This window comes from Ambystoma mexicanum, chromosome 6p (assembly GCF_040938575.1).
Source record: "Ambystoma mexicanum isolate Mex_15411 chromosome 6p, UKY_AmexF1_1, whole genome shotgun sequence".
Lineage (NCBI taxonomy): Eukaryota > Metazoa > Chordata > Amphibia > Caudata > Ambystomatidae > Ambystoma > Ambystoma mexicanum.
Genome location: NC_090935.1, coordinates 372,454,379 through 372,481,890, shown reverse-complemented (window position 1 = coordinate 372,481,890; position 27,512 = coordinate 372,454,379). Strand labels below are relative to the sequence as shown.

Below are 27,512 nucleotides of genomic sequence, written 5' to 3'. Positions count from 1 at the left end.
CTAGGGGCACAGGGTTGTACCCCCATCCATGGGTGCCATAAGGGTATCCCATGTGTCTGTACACCAAACCAAAAATAGGAAGTGCTGCACTGCCAGGAGTCCCACATGGACTCCTGGGCAGAAAACAATACAGAACACACATGAAAAAGGACTACCGGACAAGGACAGGGAGGCCCTGTACCTCCAATGCATTTCCAGCATCACACCCACCTTATGTGAAGTGCTGGGGGGATACACTGTATCCTCTTGCTTACTTACCTGTAGCATACTCTTATGTCCCATCCCCTTTCCTCCATACTGTATGGGCAATTACAACTGAATGTAACCCCAGGGTGGAGAGGAGGCCTTCCTCAAGAAAACAGGTTTCTTAGAACCGCCTACCCAAAAGCTGTGTCTGACGTAGAGATGGTGTCCAAACAGTAATGATTACAGAAACCCAAAGGGGGGGCCCAGGTAGCCGCCCTGCTGATCACCTGCCACAGCACATGCTGTTTGAATGTGATGGCCGTGGCCTTCTCTTTGACCGCATAGGCTTGCAAGTTAGCTGACACCAGCTTGTGCTGCCCCTCATAAGCCTCCTTGATGGTAGAGACCATCCACCTTGCTATGGAGGCCTTTGAAGCCTGATAACCGGGCCTCGACCCACCGAAAGTGACAAACAGGGCGTCCGACTTGCGGAAGTACTTGGTCCTGTCCAGGTAGTAGTTGAGCGCGTCTGATGTCCAGACAGTGCAAGACCCTCTGAGGCTCATCCTTGGGGTTGGCGAAGAACGTGGGTAAGACAATCCCCTCGTTGAGATGGAAGGAGGGAGTCACCTTGGGTAGGAACGCAGGGTGCGTCCACCTTGTCCTTTGGAAAAGTGGTGTAGGGCTCTGATGCCACCAGTGCCTGAATCTCGTGTACTCTGCAAACAGAGGTGATCCCCACGAGTAGAGCTGTCTTCATGGTGACCAGCCTGTCATCCGCGGATGCCATTGGCTCAAATGGTTTGTGCGCCACGGCGCCCAATACAGCATTGAGGTCCCCTACCGGGTGTGCTTTCTTTATAGGCGGGTAGAGTCTGTCAAGGCCCGCCAGATGTTGCTTGACCACTGGGTTGGAAGCGCAGAAGAGGCCCTCCTCTGAATTCCTGTAAGCTCCTATGGCTGCCAGATAGGTGCCGCGTGTGTCCACCTGTACGCCGGAGTGGGCGAGGTGTGCTGAGAAGGAGAGCATGTAGTCCAAAGTACACCATCCCCTTAGAGTCGGTCCAATGACAGGACATCCGTAGCAATTTCTAGAGAGCCTGCTGTGTAACCAGAGCCTGATGTAACCCTTCCTCCAATCCACCCAGGGGGGTCCCGAATGCGATCACTCCTACCCAGACGCTTGTGGGATCCACTAGTCTAAAGAAGACCTGCATTTTGAGCCCTCCCACAACTTACTGCGACTTTGCTGGGCTGCAAACCGCCAATACCCAGGGACCTTGAACCATTGTGCAGTGCATGGTCTTCCGAAGTCTGAATCCGTCCAAAACATTGGTGGCCGCCTCCTGGCTCTCAGGAGACACAATTCGAATCCCTGAAGTCCCCTCACCAGAGTGCACGACCGAGAGAGTGAAGAGAATCCGACCAGCGATATTCGTTTTTCATCTGGCTGCTGTAAAAAGTTATGAAATCCAGAGCTGCGAGAGTCCGTGAAGTCTCCATTGCTGGAAGCCTCCTATAACTGCTGCTGAATATTCCCATCCAGTGTCCAGTTCTTTCGTCTCCAGACCAAGAATCCAGGGACAGGATCTTGTGCTGCTGCCACCTACAGGCATCCATTCCGAAGCTTTTCTTTTCTTCGAAGGTACTGTGTGGGCTTCGGTAATTCTGTGAGGCTGAGTGGGTGATTCGTGTGGTTGGGAGTTTGCCCACACCACTTGCCAAGGACTAATGCTGCAACACATATTGTGAGCCTTCTGTTACGTCCCTGAACACTTCTAACTAACTTTGAAGCTCCTACTTCCTTGTTTAAGATCTCCTTTGGAGCTTTGACCTTTCAACTGGACCCAATCTCAACCTGCCTACAGCTCGCACCTAGACCACTAGGGTCCCTCTTCTTGCTTTGTTAGAACTCATGCAATAGACTAGGGAAGGATTGGTTAAGAAAAGGCTTCTGTCTTGAAGTATAACCAGTGTAAAAGTACTTACTTGCTGAAAGAATTAGTGTGGTACATGCATCTCTGTGAAAGGATACAAAGTGTCCTTAAGTTATACTTAAATTTGAATTGCATTGTGCCCTCTAAAAAGTATATAAGCTAATTCTGGATGGTGTTTCCCCCTTCTAAAAGCTGAGGAGTGTTGGTATTGTTTTATCATTGCTTGTCTGAATGAGTGTAAAATCTTACCAATAGGGTTTACCTACCTTGAATAATAGTGTTCTTCTTAAAGTGTAATTGGGGTTTGCTCCCCCTAATCTGCTTTATACAGACTTAAAACAGTCCAGAAGTTAATAATTATCTTATGGGCTGCTTGAAGCCCCTCTTAGAATTATGTGTTTACTTATGTTGAATAGCAGCTGCTCTTCTCAACTTTTAACACTGGGTTGTGCCTCCCCTGAAAACTGCTTAGAGCATTTCCAAAATGGTCATAGGGGCAATTACTTATCTTGAATAACATTGTGTTATTCTTAAAGTGTAAAGGGGTTTTGCTTTCCCTGGTTTGTTTAGTACATTCTAAAATAGTTACTGTGTGTTCATTATTGTCATTGAGTAGCTTAAGGCCCCTCCAGAATGTATGAGTTGATTGACTAGCTCTGAACTGAGTTCTAAAAAGTAAAGTTGCAAGGAGAATACTTGTAACAGGGTTGGTTTATTATTTAATTTCATAAAGGAGTGTCACTGCATGACTGATAGGGTCAACTACCCTTGAATTATTGATTGTATTCTAAAAGTGTATCTAACCTGGTCTTATTCTCTGAGAATAGTATGTTACTATCCTGAATGTATAACCTTAGGTTTCACTCTACTTGACTTGCTTTTTGCTACGCTAATTAAGTTCATATCTTGGTTTGCATACCATAGGTACCGAGTTGGTTTTTATGATAGTGTTTATATGTTATAGTACTTATTTTCCCAAGATATATCTCGGCCTACTTGTATTTCAATGAACCGTTTATTTTTTATTTTTTTCCAACATTGTTTTTATTGTTTTGGCATAACAAGGTGTACACATTACGAGCATTGCTTGATTTTCACTTGTTATAATATTTGACAAAAGACAGAGCAACAACAGAAAACATTACAAAACATAACTGAGATATCGTGAATTATAAAATTTCCTCAGAGTTAATGTCCAAAATAACAACTAGGGAGGTGGGGTGGTTGAGGGGTGGGGGGGGGGTTAGGATTGGCTGGGGGTGGGGAAGACTGCTTTCTTCAGTGCTGGCGTAACGTCGAAGTTTCGAAGTTCCTTTGTAGCTGGGTGTAGGATGGGTTCCTTCTGTAGAGACTCAGCTAGGTTCGTGTCTCCAGTCTCTTTAAACTTCAGCGACTTGGGGATGTTCAGGGGTCTTTTCCACGTCTCAGCCCTGGATTCTGTTCCCTTCTTTGCAGTCCTGGGTTTCCATCCAGCGCAGCGTCGGGGGCTGTCTTGCCAAACCAGGGAATTGCTGCGCGAAGTCTAGGAAGGGGGCCCATATTCGATCGAATTTGGGCTTATTGCCGAGCAATGCGTAGTGTTTCAGTGTTGTTTTTGGACAATATCTATGCTACAATTTCTTTGTACCAAGCTACAGCCCTCTCTCCCTCCTAAGATCAACCTGGCTGCTCAGTCCATGCTGTCCCCATCCTCGGGTGGTACAGCCTTATATAAAGAGTGGAATTTATGTACTGCCTCCGATATGATTTTTCGGAAGTCTGGTAGAGCTTTAGAAAAACTATCCTACACTTTCCAGTAATGTTCTTTGTATGGCTTATTCTCCCGCTGATTCCTCATTGAGCTTCTACCCTGCCCTGCTATGTACGTGTTCTCTTGACATCGCTGTCAGAATTACTTTTTTCTTGTGGGATGTCTATCTGAGGATATAGTTCGCCTTGTGTTTAAAATTTAAAAAAGTGTGCAATTCATTGTTGAACTGTTGGCTGTTAGACCTTCAGTCTTTGTTGCCTGTTCATCTAAAAAGAAATAGTATTTTTATTTTTGGTATTTTGAGTCTGCTATGGATTCCATCCCTCAGCTGCTGAGCATGGGGGGGGGGTAGAAGGGAAACTGAGGGATGGGGGTGAAACTGAAGTTGCGTCAGGAGTCCAGGAGTGGTGCAGTTAGAACACTGCTGAGCTGCACAATGCCCGCTGTCAAAGTTCTCTGAGCAGGTGACGCTGGATGGGATTTTGAATGGATTGTGTCCTCCAGCGTATTCCTCATCTTGGATATGCAGTGTCCACAGCTCGGCATCTTTGGACATTTTTCGGCAGAGGGTGCCCTGCGTTGATGGCTTTGGGTCAATGTCCCTCGAAGGCCTCAGTCTAGGGTGACGTCATTGGATGTTAGAAGTAGCACGCATGACGCCCGTAGCATCAGTTCTGTTTTTCCGCAAACGTGTTTGCTTTGTGAAACCCGACATGCCTCGTACTTCCTAGTATATTTGCTGCGGATACAAGATGTTCATCACGGATCTGCATCGTATCTGCCTATGGTGCCTTGGCGGGGGTCATGACACTGATATGTGCGCCAAGTGCTGCCCCATAAATCCAGACCTGCTCGGCCTGCGACCGATGAGTCAAGAGGTGACCCTCCTCAGAGGAAGAAGGCAAAGCGTTCAAGGTCCAGAAGTGGTTCCCTCCACTCGTCCGCCTAGTCACAGCGCACAAGGAGATGGCACTGCCGATCGCCTTCCTCATCGTATTTTTCAGGCTGCGCCCCCGAGAGGGTGAGTTGCTCGTCCAAACATTCGATGCCCGTGGAGTGGAAAGCTTTCTGGGTGAAAATGCTTGACATTTACGAAAGGCAAGGCAAGGCCCTGTCACCGCCTTCTGTTAAAGTGGGCAGGGAATGATCTCGGCCGGATACTCGCGTGCCCTTGAGCCCAGGTAAATGGTGCAATCCTCATCGGGAGCCTTCAAGGTCTCATCGGACAAGGTTACTAAGGATCGCTCGAGACGTGAAGCGAGGTCACAGTCCAAGTCTCCATCGTAACCGTCCAAACCATCGAAGCCGACTCCAGTCGATCGTGCCTGTCGAGGCCTCCACCCCGATCAGGCCCTCGATGCTTTCAGTGCCAAATTTACCAGTGCAGCCCCTGGCAAATTTGGAACCACCTAAAAGGCAGTGTTTAAGTCCAAGTCGTAGACTTTGACGCCTCTGGCTGTGATTCCTGAGAAAAGGTGTACTCCTCTGCCAAAGAAAGATTTTTTGAAAGTCTATCACCTCCATTATTGAGGAGGAGGAACACTCCGATGAAGGTGAGGCTCCTTTTGGTCTCCAGTTTGGTACTCCTAATGTGCCAGATTGCCTCATCTCGGAGGAGAGTAGGATGCAGGATCTTTGTGATACCTTGCATAATGCATGTGGTATAGACACTTCTCCTGAGCTGGAGTTCGGCAGACCAGGCCCTGGTGAGCATGCCGACTCCTCTTACTGATGCCTTATGTCGAGAGTGGTTGAGTATTTGGGCTGGGGAGGCCTTGCCTACTGCCCACTATGTTGTAAATAAGATTTGTCTGCCTTGCTGCGGCTACTGGTGCCCTTGTATTTTAATGATTCGTTTGAAGATTGAAGTAAATTGACAGCATTAGTATTCTGAAATGGCAGCACAAATTCAAATTGCAGTTACCCTGAGGCTGACCAGGGTTAGAAAGAAAAACAATAAAGAAAAATGCTGTATTGTTTGAATTGGCGCCTTTATTTATCCATTAGGTGTTAATCACGTTATTGTTACTTATTACTTAAATTGATTATATTACTTTCAATGTCCTTCATTCCCAAAACAGTCACTGTGTAATTTTTTCGTTTAGTTGGTTTGTGTAATGGTAATCTTTTTGTAAGTTGTTTTCCATTAAGTAAACCCGCATCCACAAAACATTCACTGTTTTAGGGGTTTCCCAGTTGGTTTGTGAATTGACTTTTAGGATTTTATATTTTCGATTTATAGTTTGCAAGTCCACTTCTCGTGTCTTGATATTTGTATACTTGATTTCTTCAAAAGTCCTTTGCATTCTAGGCTCCTCGCATTCTAGGTTCCTCAACACGTGTATCCCAGCAAAGTATTTGGTGGTCCCTCAAGACGTTCCTATGTAAATGTTCCACTTTTACAAAGTCTTTGATTTCCTGTTTCTTTTTTATTTGGGAATATCAGTTAGGTTCTGTTAGGAGTCACAGAGTTCCTTTCTGGGCATTCTGGAAGGTCTGTTAGGAATCACAATGTTCCCTTCTGAGCATTCTTTTGTAGTATTGTCAATTTCCTCTATTTTTAGGTTTTATTGTTCTTTGGGTTACGTAGTAAACTTTTGTTTATGGCTGTTTTCTGGAAAAGAAACCAAAACACTTGATTTAGTGGTTGCTGCTTTTGACGTACTAGATGTTTGTTAGAATAATGTTGTTCCAATCAAATTTGTTATAAATGGGAACATAATTTGTAATGATCATGCTGTAAAATGAAATCTGCCTCACCAAGTAAAATACCCCATTCTAATGTGCATTATACTTTCATGCATACATGTTGATATGATGGTTAATGGTACCTTGTATTTCTACTGATCTGATGTGATTCGCAGTATTCATTGAAAAAAGCAGATCTTTCCCAGGTTCTATGGTTGCCTGTATGAGAAGGGCAGATACTCGTTAGTATTTCCTCTAACTTGCAAATTCATTAGAAACACACAATTTATACACTTGTTTCAGCGTTATATTGTTACCCTTTTCAAATCTGTATACAGACAAACGCTGTGTTTACTTTGTTGTTGCTTGCTTCCCAAAGTGTCCTTATCCTCGCGCTGTTTGCCGGTCCGTATTAGTGTTTCCTTTCTGATTTTAAACTTCACTCACATGATTATATCTTTGTGCGCGTGGTGACGTGATGCGTTGAGTTGCATTTCTCCGCGCCATATTAGTATGGAGAAAGTTTACTATTTATTTTAAATGGCTACAGGTGCTATGATACGATATTGTTGTTGTTAAGTAGCCCCTCAAGTGGTTATATCTTGGTGCGCATAGTGACATAATGCGTTGTTAAGTTCTGTTTATTAATAGAAATAAATATTTTTCTCGTAATTCCTAATTTCCAATGGGAGCGATTTCAGTGGGTCATTGTGTGATCATATTTTAATTATTATTCAGTGGCCCCATTGTGTAGAGAAGTGTCGTATTAAGATTTATGACAACATCAATGTTTGGCATTATGTTTTCTTATTTTTAGTTGTAATTCAATCGCCCCATTTTATGGAGACATGACGCTTTGAAACATATAGCAGCATCATAGTGATATAGAAATTGTTGTTTCTTTCCCAGAATTGAGCAATACATAGAACTCGTTGGTCATTATTCTCTCACCAGACAAAGTTTCTTATACGGTTCCACAAATGTAGCACTTTTTCCTATTTCGGGCAGTGCCCAATGGTGATGTTTTGAAGATTGTGTTTACAGGAAATGATGCATCTCCTGATGTTTTGCCCACTATGATCTGGGATGATCTTATGGACATTTTGGATCAGGGTCCGCCTGCAGATCCCATATTGCCATTTCATGTGGCTCTGCACAACCGGGTGGCTAAAAACTGGGTAACCCCAGAGACTAATCAGGCGGTCAACAAGTCTCTGACCACAAAATACCGCCCCTCCTGTAGCGACCCAAGCTATCTGTCTTCTCACCCCACTCCTGAGAGTCTGGTGGTCCAAGCAGCCACAGCTACCTCGAAACGGGCTGCATACTCTACCATCCCTCTGGATAGGGACGATAAGCGCGTGGATGGATGGTTGCAGTATTTTCAGCTGGGAGTATGGCGTTGAAGGAAAACAACTCCTCTTGTGCCTTGGCAAAATGTTCATACTCTATGGGATTGCATATCTATGGCAGCTGAGCATATTCCCGAAGGCCAAGAAAGGGAAGACTTCCTTGCTATTGTTAAGGACGCCAAGGACGCCAAGGAAGCCATGTGTGAATCCCTTCAGTCTGGGTTGGATGTTGCTGACAGTGTCAGCAGATCCATGGCTACGAGCACCGTAATGTTCAGATTTCCGTGGTTGCGGAATTCTGGTTTTGCACCAGATGTGCCGGTTGGACTTTTGAACATGCCATTTGACAGGTCTCACCTTTTTGTCAGCAAGGCTGACGTGAGCCTTGAGAAGCTGCAGACCACTAACTCAGCCGCCAAGTCTTTGGGAACCGCTGTTAGGCAGCTTTAGCCATTTCGTCCTAGTGGACCGCAATGGAGGGGTTGACGCTTTCGTTACTACTCCTCATTTGGAAGGGCGAGAGGAATGGCCGTTCATAGAGGCCAATGTAATTTTCCTTGTGGTGAACGAGGTAGAGGTACCAAAGCCTCTTTGTCATCAGGCTCTGCAACTGCCGCTTCAAAACCGCTCTGAGTCCTTCGGTCACAGCTCACTGGTGGGGAGGGGGTGGGGGACAGATGGGGGCAGGCTGTCTCAGCATCTGGTAGAATGGCGAGTCATTACTTCAAATGCTTGTTCTCTGGAAACCATAGCCTATGGGTACTGGCTTCCTTTTCTACAGAAGCCTCACGACAATCCACTGTGAGTACACTCTTTGAGGGTTACCGAACCGCTCCTTGTGCAGGAAATATTAACCCTGCTAGAGAAAGGTGCTAGAGAACCAGTGCCTGTAGTGGCGAAGAACAAGAGCTGGTACTACCATTATTTTTTTATTCCAAAAAGGACGGGTGACTAAGTCCCATCTTGGATTTGAGATAATTGAACAAGTTCCTCAGGAAGGACAAATTCAAGGTGGTCACTCATTCTCAGATACTTCAGTGCCTCCAACTTCAGGATTGGTTGGTGTCATTGGACCTTCAGGATGCTTATTTTCATGCGCTGATCCATCTCGAGCACAGGAAATACCTGAGGTTTGCTGTTGGCGGATCACACTTTCAGTTTCGAGTCCTGCATTCGGGTGGAACTCCGCCTTGAGGGTATTCACCAAACTGATGGTGGTAGTGGCAGCGCATCTCTGGAGGGGGAGAAATACGAGTATACCCCTACCTGGACGATTGGCTGATCAGGGCACGTTTTCCCGAACAAGCTTTGAATCATCTCAACGTTACCTGTCACTCCCTTCACAGACTGGGCTTCTCCCTCAATTTCAAGAAGTCCCATATGACACCTTCCCAACAGCTCCAGTACATAGAGGCTTTCTTAGACACGTCCTTGGGGAAGTGCTCGCTACCAAAGGTGAGGGCTCAGAACATTCTCCAGATATCTACAACATTTCAGAATGCCGAGAGTCTTCCGGCCTTCGAATTCTTAAGGTTGCTCAGCTTCATGGCATCCTGCATTTTTCTGGTGCCAGAGGCCCGTCTGAGAATGAGGTACCTTCAATGGGCGCTCAGAACTCAATGGTCCCAATTCTCAAGCAAGATGTTGGATCGCTTTCAGGTTCCGGTCAGGGTATCACAGGATCTTCTGTGGTGGGCCTGCAAGGAAAACCTCATGAAGGCAGAGCCTTTTTGGCAGCCATTGCTGGAGGTAACTGTAGTGACGGACGCTTCCCTCACCGGGTAGGGAGCTCACGCCAACGATCTGGCCATCAGCGGTCATTGGTCTCCGTCGGAGTCCAAACTTCACATCAATCCTTTGGAGCTGAGAGCACTGAAGGCTTTCTTGCTGTATGTACGGGGTAAGAATATTGTTAGGCAGAATCCTGTGCAGTGCCCTTAGGGACCACTACACACAATTAAGACTACAAGTGGTAATACAAGTTCACCTTTGGTACAAGCCTGTACTACACTGTTAAAGTGGTAGCAGTAGCGGAGCAGCCAGACTTATCTCAAGAGTAAATGAGCTTTAGTAGAGATTACACAAAGGACCACAATTAGTGTGACTCAAGCAAACACTGACTTAAGGTTTCAGGTAAACAATATAAGTACATTTATTTAAAACCATATGTTCATAAAACACTTCACCTCTATAAATTCAAAACCACACGTAAAATACACCACACACAACCACTTCCACTTGTTCCAGCAATTCAAGGTAAGTACAGTAGGATTTGACAGAATGGTCTTGCGATACTAACGCGCACCCGCGGATAGAAATGCTCACGAAGTCAAAACACTTTGTACTTGAGAATTTCAAACAAGGGAAAAGGGGATAAAATTACTGGCAATACTTTTGTCTAGGCAAGGGAATCGGAGGACTTGTTCAAAGATACAGATTAAAGTCAATAGGCCTGCGCCAGTGTCTATGGAGCAGAGGCTTAGTTGCCGAGGATCACACATTGAACAGTTCAAGATTCGAGATGCCAAGAGTACTTCAATATTGTCAGATGGAAGGAAACCCAGGGATGAGGCCAGCAGCGAAAAAAGACAACAATGAATAAACGGTGTGCTCCTTTAAATCAGGAGAGGGCTCTTCTGATAGCTATCCGGACCACTACGGCAAAGCAGTGATTTTGACCCAGGAGAGGATGCTCTGACTGAAGAAAGGGTGAGCTGGTTGATCCCACCAGGCTCAAGGGAAGAAGACTCCGGACTGGATATTTTCTTGTTGTTGAAGGGTAGATAGCTCAGGACTGCAGCAGGGCTTCACCGGTATCAGGGTTTGCAGCAGCAGTCTTTTTCTCCGCTTCTTTTTGCAGTTCCAGTGGAGACTCTGACTTCTAGCCCAAGAGTCCTGCCTTTTATGCCAAAATCCCCCATTCACACAGCCTGGCTGTCAATCACTGAGCAGGGGGCTTGTCCAGCCCGGACAACCACCTCAGCCACAATCAACACAAAGTGCGACTTGGGTCTCCAAGGAGACCCTGTGCAGGGGGTGACTACACCCCTCCCTCACATTCAGCCCACCTAGACACCCAGACGCCAAAGGAGGGCTTCTGGTCAGAAGCCCGCCAAAGGTCGCCGAACCAAGGAGGCAAATCTGATTTGCTGCGCAAAGAAAGACCCAAGAAGGATGTTAACAAAAAGAAATGGTGATTAAACCCAACCGGAGCCAAAATAAAAAGTATTTGGGCAAGCAGGTTTAAAGTTCGAGGCTACTAAAATAGCTTAAAACGTTAGCACGTTATATAATATAACCGCGCTAGGAAAATTAGGGTAGGTACCACCGCCACCAGCCAAGTCTTAATGTTAAGGGAGCAAAACAATGCTCCAAGAGGCACAGATAAAAAGGGCTAAGAATTAACCCTTTCCAATACTCCATATAAGATGGGGTGTAGTTTATCCGTGGTTAAGTGACTATGTAAAGTTAATGGCAACTTTACCCTTTTCTGGGCGACAGTAGTCAGCCCCAGAAAATGGAGTCGGTGGGAAGCCTAAGAGACAACCCTGTGTTACTGCACTGAAGGTGCTGTGTAACACACAAAAGGAGTGAGGCTACTGAAGTGGTGTACTCCAGAGTCCACAATCACAAAAACAGTCAAAATACACATGGTAAAACACAGGTAAGAGTGCGGGAAAAGCTCACACTCTTAACAGGTGGAAAAAATAAACTCCAGAAATCCAGCAAAGCTGCTGAGGGACTCACTAGGTAAGGGAAATTAGCCATTGAATGAGCATTCTCCCTAACAAATGTCCTGATAATGACGGACAACACGGTGGCCATGCATTACCTCAAGAGAGGAGGTGAAGGGTCCCTACCACTGTGCAGAGAGGCGATGCAGCTCTGGTTCTGGGCAATTCAGGAAGGAATCTCCCTGACGGTGGTTCATCTGGCTGGAGAGGAGAACGCAGCTCAGGAATTCTTTCAAGAGATCTTCGCCCTTTGGGGAACACTGCAGGTGGATATGATCGCGACCAGTGCCAACCGGAAGTGCGAGCAGTACTGCTCAATGGAATTTCCTCCGAGAGGAGCTCTAGGAGACGTGTTTGTCGTGGATTGGGAATTCCCACTACTGTACGCGTTTCCTCCAGTCCCTGTCATTCCTCAAGTGCTCAGGAGGTTGAGATGGTTTGGGTGCCGCATGATCCTAGTTGCTCTGGATTGTGCCAGGTGATTGTGGTACCCAGATTTCTGGAAATGTCCATCTGTCATCCGATGCATCTTCCCCAAAGAGGACCTTCTCTCACAAGAGGGAGGTTGGGTTCTCCATCAAGAGGTCTAGACTCTGAACCTTCACGCATGGTTTCTGAAAGATTGAGATACAAGGATTGGGACCTCCCGGATGACGTAATGGAGGTGTTGCTTTTCGGCCAGGCAGCCGGCAACAGCGTCTCTGTACCGTTGCTGTTGGAATAAGTTCTACGACTGGTGTAGAGAAAAGAATGTTTATCCTTTTCAGTGTTTAACTCTGGATGTTGTATCCTTTTTGCTTTCTTTGGCCCACAAAGGTCCTCAGGTGGGGACCATTAAAGGTTACCTAGCAGCGCTCTCGATCTTTAAGTGCTCATCCGAGGAATGCTCTTAATTTAAGATTCCCTTGGTTACTTAATTTCTAAAAGGGCTCACAAATGTGTTCCTGCCTTCACCTTTTCAGGTTCCAGGTTGGGACCTTGGCTTGGTCTTACAATTTCTGATGGGTGCTCCATTTGAACCTTTACACTCATGTCTGTTACTGTTCACCTTTAAGACTATTATGTTGATTGCTCTTACATCGGTACGTAGAGTGAGCGAGTTGCAAGCAATTTCTTCCAAGCCACCCTTTACTGTATTCCACGAGGACAGGGTTGTGTTGAGTCAGACCCTCCTTTCTACCTAAGGTAGTTTCAGACTTTCATTCGAGTCAGAAAATTGTGCTACCTGCCTTCTATCCTCCTCAGCATCCTAGTAAGGAAGAGGAGAGGATTCATAGGTTGGAGCCTAGGAGAGCTTTGAGCTTTTATATGTCCAGAACGTCCAAGGTGAGAGTGAATGACCAGCTCTTTGTGGGGTATACCGGACACAAACTAGGCCAGGCTGTGTCTAAACAGACCTGGTCTGTTAATCATCCACACTATGTCTGAATGCTATACTTTGGTGGGCAAGGTCTGTCCTGGGGGCTTGCGCGCTCATTCAACCAAAGGCATGGCTACGTCGACAGTGCTGCCAAAGGTTGTCCCTATAAAGAACATATGTGATGCTGCAACGTGGCCTTCGATGCACACGTTTACCAAGCATTATTGCCTGGATACTTCCCATGCTCGAGATGTGGACTTTGTTAAGGCAGTCCTGCCCTTTGATTTCAAATCTTATTAAATTCTTCACCCTCCTCCAATTATGGATACTGCTTTGGGTGTCTGTCAAATATGAGGAATACGTTGGAGGATACAATCCATTCGAAGAACAAGTTACTTACCCCTGGTAACATTCTTTCGACTGGATGTTCCTTAATGTATTTCTCATCGCCCTCCCAACCTAACCCTCTTTAGAAATTTCTGTGCTATTACAGCTTTCGTTCCAACAAGGCTGAGTACGGTGCGGCCCGATTTGTGGCCACGTCTGCTTCATGTGGCGGGGAGGGCAGGGGGGAGAGAACAAGAACTGAGGCTACGTGTGCTATGCATGCTAGTTATAACATCTGATAACGTCACCCTCAACTGAGGCCTCTAAAACATCGACCCAATGGCAAGGAAGGTTGAGCCATAAAAGCCTTCTCGATACCAGACACGGATGAAAGGTCTTCTTTTGAGGACGGTGGTAGAGTTGGCAGACCAGGATAAGACGACACACAGCAGACTGTGGTGTCAGAGTGTGCGTGTAAGACATTGTGTGTGAGAGATCAGTACCAATTGGGTCTAGTGTTGTGATGTGTACGTGAAAGGTGTTGGGGAGAGAGAGAAAGGATGAGGAGGGCTAGAGAGCCAGTGAGGGGGGCAGTGTGTGAATAACTATAGGTATTTGAGTTTGCTAGTAGTGTGGTGCGGAGAGAGAAGGTGGAGTAGAGGTGAGGGTGGAGCAATGAGGGTAGAAGATTGTACGAGGAGACAGGAGGATAGTATGTGAAATATCAGGGTACAGATGGAATATACATGATTTTAAGACCAGGAATTGGAGGGAGGTGAGCGAATGGATGAGGTGAGGGAGAGGGATAGGCAAGAGTGTAGAGAGAGATATGAGGTGGAAAGAGCCAGGTGGAGAAGCTGGTGGAGATGGACTTAAGCAGCGAGTCAGACGAGGAGAGTGTTGGGGAGAATTTTCATTTCTGTTCCAATTCCCTTTAACCTTAGGGACCCCCAGCTCTTTTGTTGGAATCAGGGCTTTTTAATTTTTACTCGCGGGTGGGACCTTTTTCTCACTCACTCATGAGTTTTTCTGACTGATTTTCAATGTTGCTTACTGTATTATGGAATTTGGTAAACTCCATAGGCATCTGCTTTTGCATTGTGATACACAGCACCTTTTGTGCAGTGCCACTGAGAAGTCCCTTGGACTTCTATTAATATTTAACTACATGTTCTTAGGGGCCATCTTACTATTCTTGGAAACAGTAGTTCCACCCGTCTTACTTGCCTTTACTTCATGGGCCCAACACACACCACCCTATGTGGAGTGTTGGTGGTTTACTTACTAATTCCTTTAACTCGTTCCTCATCTAACATTTTGTTACACTAACTCACTCAGCCTACCAGTTAAAGTGCGTATCTTGCCCTTTTACGCATGTAAATATGGCAAATAAGGACCATTTAATTTTGTACTGCGTACCGTGTACGCTTTGATTTATTCATTAAAAAAACATACTTTCCACCACTAGATGGCAATTTAGCATTTCTTTTGTCAGCAGCATAGCCTTCTTATGCATGATGGTGAATTTCCAACTGAAAGACCAAATCTGTGACAGCTAAGCGACCAACACAATAAAGCACGCACCCTTTTAAAATGTGTTCATATCCATAACGCATGTATTGGATAAGTTTTACTCTCTTGCAGAGGAGAAAACTAATTTTTACTCTCTTGAAATTGCATTTACGCTCGAATTTGAAAAATCATGCGTAAAATACTCCCACCTCAAAATCTTATCTGGAGCACTGAACTCACTTGAATCGCTGGTGACAGTGGTTTCTTTTTTTACTACCTAGTGACATTTATCTGCAGGCTGATACATCAGCTGCTGTGCTGTACACAAGGGTGACTATTTTCCCAATATGGCCCCAGTCTTATTTTTTTGCCGTTTATCGTCAGTTAGTTTCTTCTAGGCTTTTACTCTGTTTGCATCAGGTTTGTGTCTTTTGTGTAGTTTGCCTTTGGTGGACTTCTGCCCTGAAGCCTGCCCAGGCTCCGGTGTCTGTAAAAGCAGGAAGTGAGGGAGGGTCCTGAAACGCCCCTGTTCTTTGTCTCTAGGTGTGCCTGAGTAAAACCAGTTCCAATTGGCCGGCTCGCTGTCGGACAGTCACCCTGCTGTATGATTGACAGCCTAGGGCTGTGAATGAATGCAAACTTTCATAAAAAGCAAGGTTTTTGGGACTTAAGAGCAGAGTCAACCACCGGAGGACAACATCTGAAGCAGAAGACGAGAGAAGACGCCAGCAGCACACTCCTGGACCGCAAAGTACCTGATGAAGCCCTGCAGCTGTGCTGAAACCTTTTTTCGAATTGACAGGGAAGACCCGTAAAGGACGACTTGCTCCCTTAGGCTGTTGGGACCAACTAGAGACAAATTCTAATTTGGTGCAACCCCCGACATGCTGCGACTTTCTAAGGTTGCAGAAGCCCAATACCCGGGGTACCTCGACCACTTGATAGTGCATTGTCTTCCGAAGTCCGAATCCGGCCAGATCTTCGTGGGCTTCCAGAGGACCCTACAGAAGAAGAAATCTGAGTCCAGGACTGAAGGATCAAGGAAATCCTAACCAGAGCTTTTCTTTCTTCTTTGGCACTGAGAATAAGGTGCCAAAACCACAGAATCGATGGAAATAAATTGCTGCCGAGTCCCTCTCTCCCTCGAGTGCAGCCGCAGGAGCCCGCCAGACGTCCTCTCTTTTGTCACCACGACCAAGGAGCCGGAACAAGGGTCTACTGCATTACATTGTGAAGGCAACCTGCTGGAACACTTTTTTTGATTTTCCTGGTACTGTGGGCTTGTGCAATTTTCTCCTTTTGCCATTTTGGCTCCTTCCTATCTTTGGGAGTGCTATTTACCCCTACACTAAGTTGATCTCTACTAACCTGCATTGGCTTTAGAGCTTGTGCTTTCTAAAGGTGACTCCTCTTGAGTTGCTGTGATTTGTCTTTTGAACACTGATTATTTTAGGAACATATTTCTAAGAAGAGGAGCATCAGAACTTTTACATTGTCCATTGACTTTGGCTATCCTGGCTACCTAAAGCCCTCCTTCTGAAGCTATTGTCTTTGGAAGTGCTTGTTCCCTTCCAGGTTTTAAATGTTGAATATGTTAATGCTGGGCTAAGACTTCCTGCATCCCTTTGGGAGAATCTCTTATAACCTATCAGTCTGTTCTGATCTAACATTTCCTTCCTTGAAAAACTCAACATTGCAAAGTTTGATACTATATAAATGCTATACTGACCTCAAATGAAGTCGTCATCTGTTGCTGGAACATGTGTAACATATGAATCAATTACTCGCCTGCCTTATTGTTCAATTTTTGAATTGAATCCTAAATTGGGAGTAATGTTACAGCTAATTACTGCTTTTTAAAGAATACTTTTAATATACATAATGTATTGTATAACTTTAAGTGTATAAGTATTTAATTGGAAACTTGTATTTACTGGTTTCACTTCACTTCACAGCACTACAATTCACATTGCCCCTCTTAAGATAAGCCTGGCTGCTCAGTCACACTACCAACTTGTGTAGTACAGATCTAGATTAAAAGGTGGGTTGCCTAATACCAAGAGATACTCTTGTTTAGTCCCACACCAGTTGGACTGTACAAATTCTTACCTAACCAGGAGGAACACAGTTGGAGGAAACTAATGTGTGTGAGAGAGAGATAGAGAGAGAGACAACGAGACCGAGAGAACGAGAACGAGAGAGAGAGAGAACGAGAGAACAACACGAGAACAACACTTTGGAGCTGTCCAACAAAGCTTGAAAATCCCTTAGAAAGGGCCAAGGATAGTCAGACAGAGATGGTCATAACAGTTTAGCTTCTCATCAACTAAGCAAGATGAAAATGGTAGGGGTTACCATTCATTAGAGCCACATTGTGCGTTTGGGAGGAAGGGAGTCCTCATGATGGTTGCGAGTTACACAAAGGGACAGCCATAACACTATTACTAACCCATGTCTTCCCAATATACTTACTGTTGAAATCAAATAAAAACCTTGAAATCAGTTAATCTAGTCCGTGTTCCTATAAGGCCATTTGTGTCACATTGTACAGGTAACTGCCAGGGTGTCGCTAATGCGGGAGATGCCCCCCCCCCCCACGACCACCCAGTTCGTATTCACATTGTACAAGTTTATCAAGAAACTGATGCACAAAAATATTACAAATTAAACTAAGGTTGTGATTTCGAGTTCATTGAAACAAATCAAAGGTCCCATGATAAGTGACTGCAGCATCATGATCTTGTGCCCAGCTTTTTATGTTACTGGAACCTGAATGATTTTGAGTTCCATACTTCAGTTAATGTTTGCAACTCAAAGTAATTGAAGTTTGTGGTAGAGGTAAAATATGTGAAATTTATTTTGCAGGTGGACAGCAGTGTACCCCCTCATTTGCTTGAGTCTGTTCTACAGGAACTGAAAGGTTTACAGGAATTTCTAGATAGGAACTCTCAATTTGCGACAGGATCACTTGGGAATCCAAGGTAAAATCTCCCATGCAATGCTTAACAAAATGTAGTTGGAATTCCATTGTAATCCATATTATAAACCATTTCAAATATTGCTACAACACCAGTGTTCTACATTTGTCAGGTGAGCTTTAACACAATTGAAAGCTATGTAGAGTCATTCATTACATGAGTGACTTTCTGTAGTTATTGAATTTCAAAGAACATTTTCATTAACATTCAATTTCAGTACGAAAGCGTATGGTGATGGATATGTAACTAACAGATGATTTTGAGAAAAATAATTCTTGAAAGCGTTCACCAGAATATTTTGTAGTTACTTCAATGCAGAAGATTGTCGGGACTGGCCACAAGTGCTGCACGTTAGAAACTAACATCTGGCTGAGTTGACTTGCCTCTGGTACGTCCCCACCCAACTGCCAAGACACTCCTTGCTGTACCCTATGCAACACTGTTTCTTAACTGTGTTCCTTGACCTATGAGCCACCTACAACAGAAAGTAGACCCCTGATTTTTGGTTCATCTGACCGCTGGCTATGTGTGGTAGACCTTGGGGAACTACCATGTTGCTAAACTGACCTGTCAGCGGTCTTGAACCCTGCATATTACAGAGACCCTCCTAACGATACACAGTGTAGCATGTCACTTGACTAGGTAACATAAGGGCCTCTTCCGTTCGGTATCTCCCAGATCGTCCTGGCCCTGAGCGTCCCTGTAAAAGGGTGAATGGTGTAAGAGCACTCTATACTTCCGATTTGTACCAGCGACAGCTGGTTCAATTATTTCCTTTATTGCTGATAATTGTTTATGAATGACCATCCTTTGTCCGAGGATGTTATCCTCTCTGCATTTTCAGGGTATGCCATTTTGCCTCAAACTACACTTCTTCTGGATCTGTTTTCTGTCATACTCTCAGGATTCTACAACCTTTAGCTCTACAGATGGTTTGGACTACAAATCTCATCATCTCTGCCCAGAGAGATTAGTGTGTTACAGAAAATTTTGTTTACTGCATTTACCTCTTTTTTTGTGCACCGCCCCCGCCCCAACCTTTTGTCTTTGTTGCAGCCTCGTGTCCTGACTTTTGTCAGTGGAGCACAGCCTTCAGCTGCACTCCACTGTGCTTTATCTCATTGTTAATGGGACACTAACATGTCCTTCACACTGTGAGTACTAAGACACTTTGTTTATCTTAGACTTTCGAATTTGTTGCCACTTTTGGCAACTGTAGTTCATTGCGAAAAGTACATTACTGTTCTGCACAATGGGGTCCTTGCGTTTCCGGGCCTTAGTCTACCACTAAGGATTTTTTGGTAATTGGACAATGTGCCTAGGAGTGGACTGGTGGGAGCAGAAGCATTTTTATGTATTTTTGCAACTTTTTCCTGAGCCATACCACGCTAGCTGCGTTTGGCTCATGACTATGGCTAGTGTCCGTTATGGCTGTGCCACAAGGTCTTTTGTCAACACATTTTGTCCATTAGCTTCACCCCTGATCTTTGTGACCTGGGAATTCCTTATTTGGGCATGCAGTTGCCCACGAAATCTGGGTCTTTTGCGACTACTGCAGGTCACGTGTGTACCAACTCCGTAAGTGGGCTGGCACTGTCTGCTCCCAATCCACACTACTGGTGCCAGGATGTCTGGTGTTTGAGGGCATGAGAGCTGCAGTGGTCCCTGATTGGACCTCTGTTGGTGTGCATGGGTGGATTGGCCAGCTAGGAACGAGCACTCACTGGACTTGTAGATATGAGGAGGGGTCCTAAATGCAGACCCGCAGATCAGCAACTACTCCAAATCGACTTGTACGAAGACCCAAGTATCCAGAAGAGCCAAGCAGACCCAAGGACTATCTGGAACGGTGCAGCAGAAAGTTGGCACCCTGAGCCCGTTGTTGTCCTTGTGGTGTCCTGCTTTGCACGTGATCTCTGAAGACCTGCAAATGTCGTTCAACCCCTTGGAGTGGTGGGATCAATTCCTCTTGACGTCTCCTGCTTGCCCTGCAAAAGAGTGTTCACGGAAGTGCCCCTGGACCATCCAGTGGACTGTCCAGCTCGAACCTTGGCACCCATGCAGGAGAATTGTGGTATAGAGTTTTACCTCAACCTTTGGGGGAATCTTAGCTTGCACGGCAAAGCATCTTCTTGCCAGATTTCGTCATTCCAGTTTCTTTTAGCTGCGAGAGTTGGGTGCCCCAGCGTGATTGTGCAACAGTGACTGTCGCTACTGGCGACTCTGTTGCCTTGCTTCAAGTGCCCTGAGACCAGCTGCATCAATCCTTTCCTTGTCCTGCATCCGAGATGAGATACAGCTCCTTGTGTAAACCGGACCTGCCCAAAGAAACTGGAATGACGAAACCTGAACACATAACTCCCTCTTAAAAGCTTTGGTAACTTTTATAAACTTGCAGGGGTTTTGATATGTATTTTACCCTACTCCATTGACTGTGTATATGTCTATTATTAGTGTTGTGTGATAGTATTAGCTGTTTGTAGTCGTTTTTCACTGTATTTTTTAAACCTGTTTGTCGAAGTGAGTTCCTTGACTATTTCACTGCGTGTGCTCATGGTGGATCCTTTACAAGCTCACACCTCTTGAGACTTGGCCTAAGCCACTCTCCTTGCTACCTTGAATTGGTTTGGCTTCAGCTCCCAGAGTTGTCCCTGTCGCAATACTAGGTTGGCCTTCTATACATCTCACCAAGCCAGAAAATAGAAAATCATTCTTCACACCCTCCGCTCCGCATCAGCTGCTCGGAAGAATTTGAGAGGGGTTGTAGTGCGGCTTGATGCATTCTTCTCTTCCTGCCTCTACCGCACTACTTCTCTACTGCGTTCGTGATGTCGGTGATCGTACTTGAGGTGTGCACTACAACCCCATAACTGTTTCTTTTTTCGGCACTCAACACGCTGTTTCGCAACACAGCTCAAAATCATTCCAATTTTCACTGCATCAGTATGTTGTGGCCTAAACCGGCAGAACTGCAACTCGAAGATCCCCAGCTCAGACCCACTCAGTATCTGCGTGTGGTATCTGGGAGCTGAACATGACACCAAGCAATGTGGTCCCTGTCAGTCAGACCTGAGGACTGAGGAAATGCTTGCCAAAACTACACTAGAATGTCCCCTTCAAAGTAGTTATCTAAATCTGCTACTAAATCCTTGGTTGCAGATACTGAGGAGCCTACTCCTAAGAAAGAGGGGGGAGGGTAGGCATCATGAAAAATCGAAGAAACAATCACACTTGTGCTGGAGTACCAGTACTCTTCCTCCACGTCCTCTCACAAAAAAAATCATAGGCACAGTTGGAATTCCGGCTCTGAGTAGAGGTGTAAGTCCTACACACCAAATGTTCCTTAGAGAGAGAAATGGGAGGAATGAAAGAGTCTGATGCTAGAACGTTTTGAGAAAGCCACAGCGGGTACGGCGTCGAAATGGACACTGCCTGCAGCACTGACTGTGCTGGTCCATCAGGCTTGAAGTTGGTGAAGAAAGATCTCATGCCCACAGGCTCGACCTGGGCCAAGCCAAAGGCCTCTTTGAGGGCAATGCCTGGATTCAGCGGCAGCGTGAAGTGTCCAAATTTGTACCCCTGGACCAAGGATATGCACCAGAGTCCTGGGCAGATTTTGTCACGTCCATGTTGTAAGATGGATTTCTAGATTCTGGCCTGGTGGACACGTTTTAGGAGGCCATTTCACTTATAGTGAACGGGGAACTCTGAGAGGTTAGCAAAAACCCAATCAAGGTAGAAATGGAGAGCAGTCAAGGCTATTCTCGGGAGAGAGTGTAAGTGGGGTCAGGGGGCTTCAATGAGTCCATACAATATAACCCACAATAATTCAATTTCGACAGGCAAGTAGAAGAAGCACTTGCGTACAGGCGCGTTTTATTATAAACAGTTATTCTAGGCCTTCTGCACACACTGAAAAATTAAACAAACAGGTAATATCACACAATAAGTTAAGATACAGATTGATTCATTCACCATAGGTTCATAATTTATTATGTCACTTATTCAGCAAGCAGGTAAGTAGATTAAACGCAGTAATGATTGTCAGGGAGATTTATCAGTTCTGCTTAATCCCCTCTCCTAGTGAGACCCCTCCACCCCCAGCATGTGTTGCTGGACTACTGGACCTTTCTCTTTCTATCGTGAATTGAGGGGAGCCTTTTACTCCCTCATCCTCATTTATTCTTATGGGCTCTGACGTTTGGTATAAAGTTCTCTGTTTTACCTTTTCTATGGAGTCTGCTGACCTCCATATCTCTTAAGGCATCTGTGTTTATCCTTTGCAGCACACAGGACCCAATTTGCATTGTTGCTGGGGACCCGGTGTTCCTCCTCTGAGATTTGACTATCCTTTTTTATTTACCAACTGTAAAAACCACATACAACTGAGTACATTGAACCCCAATATACTTACAACGGTATACAAAACAACTATATACATTACAAGGTAAACCCCCAACCAAATCATCAACAATTCAGTCACCCTCCCAACCCCAATATACACAAGAACAATACCAAGTTTAGTATAGCTGAAGAAATTTACCCCAGATCTTCTCAAATACACCCATTTTCCCCACTCTTCTGAAAAGTGTGCTCTCCGAAGCTGCCAAATCTTACATTTCAGTCAACCATGTCTCAACATTCAGAGTCAAAACAGTCTTCCAGTTACACAAAATAATTTTCTTACCAATCATTGCCCCTCGGAACAACCACTTGTTCTGATTCATAGTAAGATCCTCCAGAGACACATCATTCCCCAAAATCACCATCTTGAAGCCCCAAGCAGGCAAACCCTCAATCACCTCCCCACACACCCGACCAACCTCACCCCAGAAAAACCTCACCAACCTGCAGTCCCACAACATATGCTCCAACGAACCTGCTACATGAATACACCTCCAACAATCCGAATTCTCCGACATCCCTCTACTCACCATTCTCTCCGGCGTCCAAAAAACTCGATTAAGAATCTTAATCTGTCTTGACCTCTCCGTGAGCACCAAAGAACATAACTTAACATTTTCACACATCCGGCGCCACAAATCTTCAGAAATATCCGAACCCAATCTCCTACCCATCTCCTCTCTTAACAAGTCATTCCCGCTGTAATGGGACTCAATCTCCTTATACACTCAACTGGCCAGTCCACCTTCCCTCCCAATTGGTTTCCTAGTAAACAAAAACAAATCCATTTTCCTGTCAAAGTCCACCACCCCGATAGCCCGTTTCAACCTTAATCCGAAGATTTAAAATTCTCAATGCCAAAGCGCAGTTGCAACTCCCTTGCTGTCACCCAAACACCGTCCTTAAACAGATCAACCACCCACCGCACACCACCCAAAAACCAGTCCACCCAAAACACCACATTACCATCCATCCTAATAGCAGGATTAAACCACAAAGACGCACCAGGCTCCCTAAATGCGTCCACACCCAAACATTCGAAAATACCTTTCCATGAACTCAAATTCTCAACCAGCGGATCCTTACCACAACTCTTTTTCGAATTCGCAGAGTCAACGGTCCAACAAAACTAGTCTCAGCTTCAACACACACATCCTGTAATTCATCCACAAAAGGTACCAAAAACTCAGACATAAAAGCCAAGTGGTAGGCCCTAGAATGTGGAACCCCTAACCACCCTTATCTAATGGCAGTTGCAATTTCCACAACTTTTTCCATCCCACAAAAATTCTTGAAGCATCCTGTCCAAATCCTTCCAAAATGAAGACGGTAATACCAAAGGTAACATACTCGTAACATAATTAATTTTCGGGGCTGAGATCATCTTCAGGGCATTCACCTTACCCCAAAGAGAGAGATTCAACAAGCTCCATCTGTCCAGCTCAACCCTCAACCCACTGCATACCGATTTCGTATTTTCCAAGATCAAATCTCTAATCATAGGAGACAACCACACTCCCAAATACAGCATCTTCTCAGGACACCACCAAAAGCCTAGGTCCTCCATAAATCTCCTATCCACAGAATTTGTCAAAGGCATAACATCAGACTTAGTCCAATTAATCTTGAATCCTGAGCATATCTGAAAAGCTGCTATGATCCCCATAAGCGCCGGAACAGACCTTTCCAGATCACCAAGAGCCAACAGAATATCATCCGCGAACAGCCAAATCTTTTGTTGCAAACCTCAACACTTAAGCCCCACCACCTCATCAGTCTCCCTAATAGCCTCGGCCAACGGTTCTATAGCAATCACAAACAGCAGTGGCGATAAAGGACACCCTTGTCTAGTCCCCCTCTCCAGCACAAACTTACCAGAACGCAAACCATTAGTGACAACCTCAGCAGTTGGAAAAGTGTACAGCAACCAAATCCAAGAAATAAACCTCTCACCGAAGGCCAATCTTGATAAAACAGAAAAGAGAAAATCCCAATTTATTCTGTCGAAAGCATTCTCCGCATCTAACGACAACATGGCACAATCTCCCTGACGTACCTCCGATTTTGAAATAGTATACAATACCTTCCTAATGTTACTAGAGGTCTTCCTGCCTTTTACAACTCCTGATTGATAAACATCGGTGTCGGGAGCAAATTTTCAATCCGAATTGCCAGTAAATTTGCCAGAATTTTGTTATCAACATTTATAAGACTAATGGGTCTATAACTCGCAGGCTGAGTATCATCCTTTCCCTTATTCAAAAAGACAGAAATCATGGCATGCCTAGTAGAATCTGGTAAGATACCACTATCCAACGATTCCAAATACATGTCCCTCAAGAGCCGAAGTGCCGATTGCGGTAGTAATCGATAAAATTCAACTGGAAACCCGGCGGGGCCAGGGGATTTCCCCACACTTAATCTGCCAATAGCCTTCGCAATTTCCTCAACCGTAACTTCCGCCTCCAGCAACTCTGAATCACGGAGTCCCAACCTCGAAAGATTAAATCTATCCATCCAAGCTCCGCCCCTCCCGGTCACTTCAGGCTCATTTTTATATAGATTCATATCTCACTAGGATGATAAGTAATATTGCCATTCCCATCACGAACCGCTGTGATTACTCTTTCAGCTTCCCTCTTCCTCAGCCTATAGGCCAACCACCTATCACATTTCTCACCCTTCTCATAGTAATCACATTTTAGAAAAAAGCTACGTCGGTCAGCACTTTCATCAATCAAAGACTTCAGCTCTCTCCTCGTTTGTTTCAATTCAGCTAACACCTCAGCTCCGCCGGGCCCGTCATAACTCTCTTGGACAGTTCGTCCAATTTTCCCCCCAGCAACCCAGCAACACCTCCTTGTCGTCAGCCTGCCTTCTAAGTCCACTAGAAACAGCAATCAAGTGCCCTCTCATTGTACACTTCAGAGCCTCCCAAACCATACCAGGACGAACCTCCCCCGTGTGATTATTCGCCACAAAACAATCTATTTCCCTCCTCAACAAATCCATCACATCATCCCTGCGCAATAAGTCAGCATTCATCCTCCAGGAATTAGGCCTCTTCAGGGAATAACTCGACTCCAATTGCAGAATCACATGTGCATGGTCAGATAGCAATATACTACCTATTTCGCACGTCCTATAAGATTCTGTAATCTTACCGGCCGTTAGAAACATGTCCAGCCTGGAATACACTGAATATGCACCCGAAAAAAACTATACTCTCGAGAGGTTGGATGCTCTAACCTCCAACCATCCTTTACATCGTGTTCCAAGAGTAAATCCTCCAAAGCCATGCGTTGCCCGTCAACTCCTCCCTTAGCCGTTATCCCACTCCTGTCCACATCAGAATTCAGTACAATATTAAAGTCACCACCTAGGACGATGTCCCGTGAACCCAAGTCTTGTAAGGTCTGTGCCACCTTCCTAAAGAAAGTTCTACCATCCACTGATGGTGCATACAAAGTGCATACAGACACCAATTGGCCCTGTACATCCAATAACAGAGCTACCATCCTTCCCTGTCTATCCGAAATCTCTTTCAAAACCTTAATAGGAGTGTTCCTTCTAAACAAAATTGCCACTCCTCTAGATCTTGAATTAAAAGAAGCACCATACACCATTCCCGCCCATCCTTTCCGCAACCTTTCAATCTCTTATTTAATGAAATGTGTCTCCTGCAGGAAGCACACATCCACTTTTAGTTCATCCAAATAATGCAACATTTTCATTCTCTTTTTCACATTATTCAACCCATTAACATTCCATGACACAAGTCGCAAATCACCACCCATCTTCAGCACACCAATCCAATCCCAACACAGAGGCACTACTAGCAAATCTGTGCGACCTGGTAAACTATGTACAACCACACCCTGTACACCCAAACCACCCCCTCTCAAACAAATGCAGAAAGCAAACCACAACACAACAAAACAAGTCAAAAAATACATACTAGAGCCCCAGTGCCCCAGCCCCCCCCAATTATACAGAACTCCCATTTCAAATGCAAAAATGCCAAGCAAAAAATGCCATAAAATCCCTAATCCCCGCCACTGATGCACACCCCACTATTTCTTCCAACTTCACGTAATAAACTACCGCCACTGACCATTGACCACACATCCCCACCATATCCCCGTACCCAACATCACATTGCTTAATCAGTATGAAACCAGAAACATCAAAAATAGTAGCCAGACCACCCCCTCACTTCCACCTGACACAATTGCGCACCAAACTACAGCGTCCACAAATAAATTGCACCAAAACTCACTCAAATTAAACTTGTGAAGACAATATAGAGATCATGTCAAGGGGACCATATGATAACAATCCCATCCCTCGTTGAACCAACTTCAAATGATACATAAGTTCCAAAATACCTGTAAAAATTACCATGAAGAGACAACATTCCATCTGGCGCGTACATTTCAAAAATACCCAGAACAAAAACACCCACCCCCATGACCGGCAAGACATATCAACATCAGTAATATAACATTTAAATTCCTCCCCTCCCCCACCATGGACCCATTCATTAGCAGGGACAACTAACGATATCCAGGGACCAAATGAAGAACCGGTCCAGACGAGATTCAGTGACCGGGCACCAATCAGCACCAAAATGTTCGACCCAAGTCTATTGTCCCACAGCTTAACAAAACCCTCAATAACAATTACAGTATCAGCCCGCGGGATCCCCATATGCATGCATTTCAAATGACCGGATTTGACCTGTGGCATAAGGTGCAGAAGGATTGTTCAATGCAACATAGATTGGAGTGGTTACAGAGAGCCCGAACATAGACATCCATCAGGTGGAGGAGCCATGGGGAAAGGTAGGGGGCCACCCACAGCAATCTTGACCCAAGATAATCAACATGACCTGTTTGCACAGCTTTGAGCAATACTGGAAGAAGAATATACAGACTTACCAGCTTACATCTGCAATGGTTCCTCCAACTCATAAGAGAAACGAGTCTTCCGCTGCGGAGTAACCCATTATCCTGCGTTGTGATGAATGAGCATGTGAATTCGAGCCCATTCTGCACACAGATAAGTTCCCTTGTATACAGAGCAGGAGTTAGATGTGAGCAAGTGAGATGCACAGTACACGATTTAAACGTCAGCTTCTCGCACACTGCAGTATGTCAATGCGGGTACTCGACCTGCCAAGAAGCGAGCCTCCACATTTGCAGAGTGTATTTACAGTTTAGCAGGCTGCTCTTATACATGAAAGGAGGCGCGTCTCCCTTGAGCCACTTTTCACCAGCTTGAC

The 27,512-nt window shown here is 45.2% G+C and overlaps 1 protein-coding gene across 1 annotated transcript in view; it reads left to right on the top strand.

Moving 5' to 3' along the window:
• Positions 1-27,512, top strand: part of NUP155 (nucleoporin 155) — a 1,628,423-nt gene that overhangs the window by 688,525 nt on the left and 912,386 nt on the right. Inside the window, exon 20 of the mRNA XM_069627148.1 lies at positions 17,712-17,827. Coding sequence (XP_069483249.1) covers positions 17,712-17,827 — 116 coding nt within the window. The remainder of the gene's footprint in view (positions 1-17,711; positions 17,828-27,512) is intronic.